The sequence below is a fragment of the Triturus cristatus genome, chromosome 2_1 (genome assembly GCF_964204655.1).
Source record: "Triturus cristatus chromosome 2_1, aTriCri1.1, whole genome shotgun sequence".
In the NCBI taxonomy this organism is placed as follows: domain Eukaryota; kingdom Metazoa; phylum Chordata; class Amphibia; order Caudata; family Salamandridae; genus Triturus; species Triturus cristatus.
In genome coordinates, this window is record NC_140581.1 from 272,502,905 (window position 1) to 272,511,010 (window position 8,106).

An 8,106-nucleotide genomic window follows, 5' to 3' on the forward strand; every position below is an offset into this window, starting at 1 on the left:
ATTCATAGTCTCCTCTTTGTGTTTAATGAAGTTGAAACAGCGGAAGAAGGGGGCCTGGAAAGCAACCCAATCTATGCACTAGTAGCTCACCCAGTCCAGGCCCTTTCACTGCATCCTAGTGCTTGTAGTCCTGCATTTACAGTGGGACAAACAGGACATGTGCAAAATGTAAAAAAGAGAACGGGTACAGGATGAGATACCCAGGTATGAACACGGAAAACCCGAAGCTCTGTATCTTTATAGACACTAAAATGGGACTTTTGGTTTGGCTATTTACATAAAAACCTTGGTAAAACTGCCTACTTTATGGGTAATTCCCATATTAGCAGAGTTCTGGTCCTTCTAATGTGATGGAGAATGTGTTTGGAAGCTTGCGGCTCTAATGGCTGTTTTCTATAGGTTCCCCCAGAGAGAGGGTTACCCATAGGCCCCATTATATCTATGTGTCTCTACAACAATAGCTTCCTTTGCTCCAGTGCAGTAATTAATTTGAGCTGGTGGTTGCCGGTGGGGACCATTGGCACTCATTTTTGGAGACTGGCACTTATTTTTCTTCATCAGACATTTCCAGGGAGCAAGATGGGAAAAACACACAAACAGAAAAGACGGAGGAAGAGAAAGACGGAAAACCCGTCACAACAGGAACCTCCAGGAGTGATGTCTGGCAGTGCATTAAAGAGGCCTTGGGTGAATTCAGGACTGCACGGCCCTGGTATTCAGCGCACTCACATTTAATAGCACCAGTCGGGCCTTCTGGGCAGCGCTTTGGGCACCAGCACTTATTATTTTACAAACTAAGCACTGTTCCAGTGTCAGCTGGTAGCTCTGGAGGTCACAGAGCCCAACCAGACGGTCCCAAGTCAATCCATAGCTGGATGCAGGAGAATGAAGACAAGTGAAGAGCCTTCTGCAGATGAGCGGATACAGCCCTGAAGAAGGTCACTTACCGACAACAACAGCAACAACAGTGAAGAGGACGAAGCCGTTGCGCTTGAAGAAGGTCTTGACATCGTCCTTGGTGATGTTCTGCACCTTCTTCTTGGCCAGGAGTGTGCGCTGGCGGACTCCTTGCTGGAAGCGCTCCATCTTGCTTCCGGCTTTTGGATCTTCTCCGTTACTTTTGGTCATGGATGCCTCTGACAGGGTCTTCTTCCTTGGACTGAACTACAGAGTCAGGCCTTCTTAGACAGTCTGAGGAGTCAGAGGGCTTCAGTCAACTGCTGAAAAAGAAGACATGGGCAAAGAGAATGAGTTTAAAACGCATCCATGGCACTGTGATATTTCCAAGGGCTGCATGTCCCACCTCGTAAGGCTGTAGCAGGCTACATGCAGCTGCAGATCATGCAGGACTCATTACTAAAATCAGTCTTTCAATGGGACATTTGTGTCACAGTGTGTTCACCTACAGGGCCTGTCTGTCTGTCTATCTGTGCAAGACTGTTTGCTGGCCTGGCGGCCTGTCTATCGCTCTGTCGTGTATCTATCTATCTATCTATCTATCTATCTATCTATCTATCTATCTATCTATCTATCTATCTATCTATCTATCTATCTATCTATCTCTCTCTGTCTGTCTGTCTGTCTGTCTGTCTGTCTATCTCTCTCTCTATCTATCTCACTGTGTGTCTGTCAGTCTGGCAAGCTGTCAATCTATCTATCTATCTATGTGTCTGTGTGTCTATCTATCTATCTATCTATCTATCTATCTATCTATCTATCTATCTATCTATCTATCTATCTATCTATCTCTCTCTCTCTCTCTCTGTCTGTCTGTCTGTCTGTCTGTCTATCGCTCTGTCTGTCGGTCTAGCTGTGTCACTGCGTGTCTAAATGTATGTCTGACAAGCTGACTGGGTGTTTGCCTGTCTGTCTGTGTGTTCCGGAGAGTCTTAAAGCACACCCTGGGCTCCAGATGCCTATCTATCTATATCAATCTGACTACTTCAGTAAGTCAGGTAATCTATCTATCTATCTATCTATCTATCTGTCTGTCTGTCTGTCTGTCTGTCTGTCTGTCTGCTATCTATCTATCTATCTATCTATCTATCTATCTATCTATCTATCTATCTATCTATGTCACTCTCACTACTTCTATCAGTCTGGTAATCCACCCATCTATCTATCTATCTATCTATCTATCTATCTATCTATCTATCTATCTATCTATCTATCTATCTATCTATCTATCTATCTATCTATCTATCTATCTATCTATCTATCTGTCTGTCTGTCTGTCTGTCTGTCTGTCTGTCTATCGCTCTGTCTGTCGGTCTAGCTGTGTCATTGCGTGTCTAAATGTATGTCTGACAAGCTGACTGGGTGTTTGCCTGTCTGTCTGTGTGTTCCGGAGAGTCTTAAAGCACACCCTGGGCTCCAGATGCCTATCAGGCCCCCAGAGGATAGACACACAGAGCACCTGTGGCTCGGGCTGCTTTTCTAGGGATGTGAATGCCTGGCTGCGTCCCTTCTGGGTGCCAGGTTATAAATATTTGACCTGGTTTGGGCCAAGTTTAAGCTGCCTTCTTGGTGCCCCGGGCCCCACTCTCTGCGCCCCCTTATCCCTCTCCACACCCATCTGTCCTTCATTCCTCCCCGCCTGTGGGTGTCTCTATGAGCGGGTGTGCCTCAGAAAGCGAAATGCTTGGTGTGAGGATACAAACACCATATCACACTTACTCAAGGGATTACCTATTTACATGGTGTGTGGGCACGAATAATGAGTGTCTGGTTGTATTATAAGAATAATGAGGGTCTGGTTGTATTATGAGAATAATGAGTGTCTGAATTATGAGAATAATGAGTGTCTGATTGTATTATGAGAATAATGAGTGTCTGGTTGTATACAGAATGTATGCGGGTGCATAGACATATGTGCCTATCTATACATATATAAACCGTATGACTATTAACATATGTGTGTTGATAGACATGGTATATGAAGGCTTCAGGATACCGCAGTGGGATAATGTGCTTCCTGCACAACTCTGTGAGCAGTTGGAGGGTTACAAGCCAAACCCCAGGATTACCAACCAAAACATACAGAGTGTAGATTCGAGGCATCGTGTCAGCCAATAAAAATACAAACATCATTCATGAAAACAAATCAAACCGAGAGCTCATTCCACGCTAACAAAACCAGGTGTTGGCCAGAATCATTTGACCAACCGACCCCCGTCCCTGCCTCAAGGCCGCTCTTCGTGGAGCAATCTTGGAGAAAAAACATCAAGAGAGCGACACTAAGATTACTTTTCTGCGAGCCCGTCTAATGGCTGCTAATTGGTGGTGGTGGGGCGGGCGGGAGGGATCTATAATGTGTTATGTGTTTTCTATAAGGTATCCACTGATAGTTGGGTACTTATAGAATTGCACAGTCTGTGAAAGGGAGAGCCCTGCTGCTCTCACCTGTCGGCGCGCTGGCCGGCTTCCAGCGGACCCGGGCAGCTCCCTCCCCGCCGTGACTTCATTACATATAACAACTGGTGACCCGGTCACTTTACCGACACAACTGCGCTCACTCCTCCGAGCCGAGGGCAGCCCTGGACCAGCGTGGGTCATCTAATCATTCAACATCGCCCACCACCGTGCATTTATCCCTTCGTTAATTTAATCATGTTTTGCTTTTTCTACGGCATCACATTGCCTCATCAAGCGCACTTCTAAGCACTCTACAACATAGTATCAACTGAACATGGACAAAACAGTTATTATTGCATAAATCGGGTGCAGTTCTAGGCGCTAGGCACTGTATGTGCATTCGTGGACCAATTAAATTAGTCGCTCACTCTGTTACACACTGTCCCCGGGTGCATTGCTCAGGTGCAGCTGTCGGACCCTACTTCGAGTGCAGTTCACCTGTTCTTACAGGAATGCTTTTAAAATTTTCCTGAAATAACACTGGAGCGTCCAGGGTCGATTCAGGTTACAGTGAGCGCTACACAAGACTGTTCAATCGCTCACTCACTCATTCACTCCCCCTTTCAGCTTAAACAGAAAGTAATAAAGAATATCTCCAATAGAAACAAGTAATAAGTGAACTCGAGGCGCTCTTATGTCGAGGCGCTTTATCCACTCTAAATTGCGTGTAGAACATGGTGCAACAGAAGTGCTTAGTCGCCTAGTCTGGGGTTTGAAGCACTATGGATATGCAATTACAAAAGAATGCGAAACAATCTCTAATTTGCTCCTAGCAGCTCCCAACCCCGTCCAAGTCAGTCTCTCGTTTACCTTCCAGCCCAGCAGCCCCTTCAGTCTAAAACAGGTGAACATTAATATATCCCAGTCGAAGGCCAGCACCGAACGTGTCAAAGTGACAAGACTGTAACTTTCAAAACCTGTGCAAATGCGCCGAGCCGAGGCGAGTCAGGCCCGCAGGGGTCGAGGTACTCACCTTGCAGGCGCTGCGAGGACCCGGGCGTCGGGGAGCGCTGGATGCTCCGGCAGGTAGAGACGGCGCTGCCAAGTGCAGTGAGCGAGGCCGGCTGATCCTCGACTGACGCCAGCCCGAGCAGCCTCTCAGTGAGTGACTTCAGGGGAAGGAGGGGTCTCTCTCTCGGAGCGGCCCAGCCGCGGAAGGAGCGGCGAGGGGGCTTCAGGAATATTGATGAGGGCTGGCCCAGGGAGAGCCGGCCCGCCGCCTTTGTGCCCTCTTTAGACCACTTTCACGCTTTGTCAGTTCGGCTTTATTGGAAATGCGCAAGCAGGGCCCCGAAGACCGGAATAATGGGGCTACAGAGGGCCGCAGCCTGGCTCGCCGTGAGGCGGCCCCACACCTCCACACATTATGTAACTCGGCGCACCGACTCCTCACGTGGGAAATATTCCCCACAATAGGACAGAGGTGCTGCCCTGGCTTGCTTTCAAGCTGTCTGTTCACATTGAATAACATTTGGAGAAATGTGGGTGTGAAATATGCCATTGGGGTCATTGAAGAAGTAATAGAAGATTTTGGTTACATGTGGCATTCATATAGCGCTTCCCACACCTTTGTAGAGTGTCGAAGCACACTTTTGTATTCGTAAGCACACTGTACGGTGAAAGAGTGTGTGGTTGACAGTTTGCTGTATTTATTTGAGGCCTAGTAGGGTCTTGGACCAGACCCTAGCTAGACAGGCACCCTGCACATGCAACATTTCTACATGTACAGCTCATAACTGCGCTGCAAGAAAGGCAAGACCTAGACGCTTCAGCGCACTCAGTGGGCGTCTCTTTCCTCAACTTTTTGCACTTTCGCCGGGAGTTGCCACCATTAGCGCAGCAGGTGCAGAGACCCCCCCCCCACCCCCCCCCCATCCCAATGATGTCAAATTATGGCCGCATTCTACTACTCGGCTACACGCAGAATGCACCATCTTCCAAGCTTGCATTAAGCCATAAGGCACCCTCACTATGTTAACTACATTTTCTTCATGACAAGGCACAGGAGCTGCCAAATTGCTGGGAAGGGTGGTGGGTGGAGAGGAGAGAGCAAGGTAGGGCCAGGTACCTCATTGGGGTAGTGTGCGCCTTATACATGTCTTCATTCTCAGCATCATCATCATCAGATGTTGCTGCCATCTTTCGTGGGTCACAAAGCAATGTCTCGGTTTGCCAGGTCAGATGCTCAGGAGGTCACCTCAATCCATGCCATCACGGACACTGTTACCCGTCTCGGGCTTCAAGCCACAGAATAATGTGTTCTGGGTTTTTCAGTTTTTCTTTCTTCAATAAAATAATTAGACTAACCCACCTGATAACAAGGACTTGTAGGTTAATGGTCCAGGACGAGAAACCAGGGTCAGACTGAGACAGAAAATAGGCCCGGGCACCAAAATAAAAGTGTCACCCATTGGTGAACCAATAGCTAAAAAAGCGGCCCACCTTTGTAAGTCAGGCCAGTTTTGAACTTGTAAAGACTCATGATAGGGGTATTTTGCAAGGTATGGGAGATTGCATGCATTCATATTTGTGGCAGGCAATGTTTGTGGTAATATATTTCGGTAATCTACAGTAAAAACGGGCCCACCAAACCATAAACTGGGCCCACAAACTGCTAAAAAACCGGCTCACACACTGACCTGTCAGACGACCCAACCAGGCATTGCCTGATAGCCCCATGGGCCAGTCCGACCCTGGTCATGGCTTCGAGTAAGGTGGCCATGCTGTGGCTATCCCAAGAAATGCTCCCCTCTGAGCTGCACCCGAGCTTCAACGGTGTTCTTCTACTGAGGAAAAATGGACCCAGCAGCCATCCACACAAAATCACAATACTGCACAGTCAATGATAAAATGTACGCTTGGGCCATAGAGACTACGACTGTTGAAACAATATACAATAGGCGATTTACAAGGCAATTTGCGAGTTTAAGGAAAATACTATTGTAGTTCTACGTCTCACATAACTAACTGCTATTTGCAAAAAACCACGCTGTGGATTTTCACCTCAATCTGCTGTATTTCACGGAGGGCTCCGCCCACTACAAGTAGAATGCAGGCACACGTAACCCTACTACTTTGTAGTATGTGTGGGACTGGGCAGGGGAGTGCCAAAAAATGAACAACACCTACCACAAAGTGGGAGAAAAGAAGGGAACAGTAAAAAAAAGTAAGGGGGACACAAGGTGGGCCATGAACAGGTATAACCACTCCTACAAAAGTGTACGGCAGACCTAGTTTTCAAAAGTTACACCCACATCTATTCAAGCAGTACAACTGCTCAGACAGGCTCAAATCTACTCCAGCCAAGCCTTGGAGCAAGTCACTCACAGGCACTGCAAGAAAATCACACAGAAAACCAATGTAGATAGGGTATAGCACTAACAGCACAGAGGAAAACATGAATAAAGTAAACCTGGCAAATTGCTATCGTGGCTGATACGGCAAGATGCAGTCACAGCGCCCGTGACATCCATAAGGAATACACGAGGTGTTACAGTACATACACAGCGTGACATCCATGACGCTTTTGTGGAACACTATTCCACAATGTACAAGTCTTCTTTACTGGCTACAGACTTAGACATAGGGGAATGTTTTTCCGCCCTAACGCTGCCACAACTAACATCGCATCAACAAGAGGACCTAGATGCTCCTCTGCTACCAGAGGAAATAAGGGATAGTATTTTCTCCCTTTCGAATGGCAAATCTCCGGGTCCGGACGGACTACCGGTTGAATTTTATAAAGCTTACTCGGATTTATTAATACCAGAATTATTGTGGGTGTATGTAGCGGCGCTAGATGACTCAACACTCACACCCACGCAAAACGAGGCAATGCTGATCTCCCTCTTAAAACCTGGCAGAGACCTTGAACTCCTGGGCTACTACCGCCCACTGGCTCTATTAAACACAGACTACAAAATACTTGCCTCCGTCCCAGCCAAACGATTGGCCCCGTTTGTACCGACTCTGGTGCATGCGGATCAAAATGGGTTTGTCCCAACCAGGAGTACCTCTCTAAACATACGTAGGCTATTTAGAATCCAGAAGTATGCAACGAGGGACTGGCCATGATCTGGCTGTCTAGTGCTGGATCTGGAAAAAGCCTTCGACTCATTGGAGTGGCCCTATCTTGCAGCGGTCCTGCGTAAGTACGAGCTGGGAGACGGGTATTTGCAACTGGTGCGACTACTGTATCTGCGCCCCACAGTATGGACTCGCACGGGCAAGCTCATTTCTGACACAATCAGAGTCCGGCGGGGAACTAGGCAAGGTTGCCCGTTGTCCCCGTTGCTCTTTTCTCTTGCCATGGAGCTGTTGGCAGCTCTCCTCCGAGAGAGTGGCGAGGACTGGGGCATTCCTCTGAATGATGGACTTCATACAGTGTCCCTATATGCAGACGATCTGTTGCTGTACATAAGGGACCTGCACGCAGTGCCACCGGCCATATCCACATTTTTCCGTAGATTTGATGTAGTTTTGGGCCTCAAGGTCAACTGGGCTAAATCGGGCACCTACTCTTTCCACGAAGATGTGGCTGAGACTGATATAATTATCAACGGGACTGTGCTTAACTGGTATCCAACCACATTCAGATACTTAGGCATCTACCTCTATAGGTCCCCCGCGGACATATTGGAGGGTAACCTAGTATGCGCCATTTTCTCAGTCAAGGCGCATATACAGTTCTGG

The 8,106-nt window shown here is 47.7% G+C and overlaps 1 protein-coding gene across 2 annotated transcripts in view; it reads right to left on the reverse strand.

Moving 5' to 3' along the window:
• Nucleotides 1-4,561, reverse strand: part of SLC1A3 (solute carrier family 1 member 3) — a 173,475-nt gene extending 168,914 nt beyond the window's left edge. Inside the window, exons 1-2 of one of the 2 annotated variants that reach the window (XM_085631060.1) lie at nucleotides 4,388-4,561; nucleotides 948-1,217 (exon numbers count right to left, since the gene is read on the reverse strand). In XM_085631060.1, the coding sequence (XP_085487186.1) occupies nucleotides 948-1,128 (181 nt within the window). In that variant the 5' untranslated portion in view covers nucleotides 1,129-1,217; nucleotides 4,388-4,561. Of the gene's footprint in view, nucleotides 1-947; nucleotides 1,221-4,387 lie in introns of both variants that reach the window. The other variant, XM_085631059.1, reaches the window with a different exon arrangement.
• Nucleotides 4,562-8,106: the final 3,545 nt, after the last annotated feature.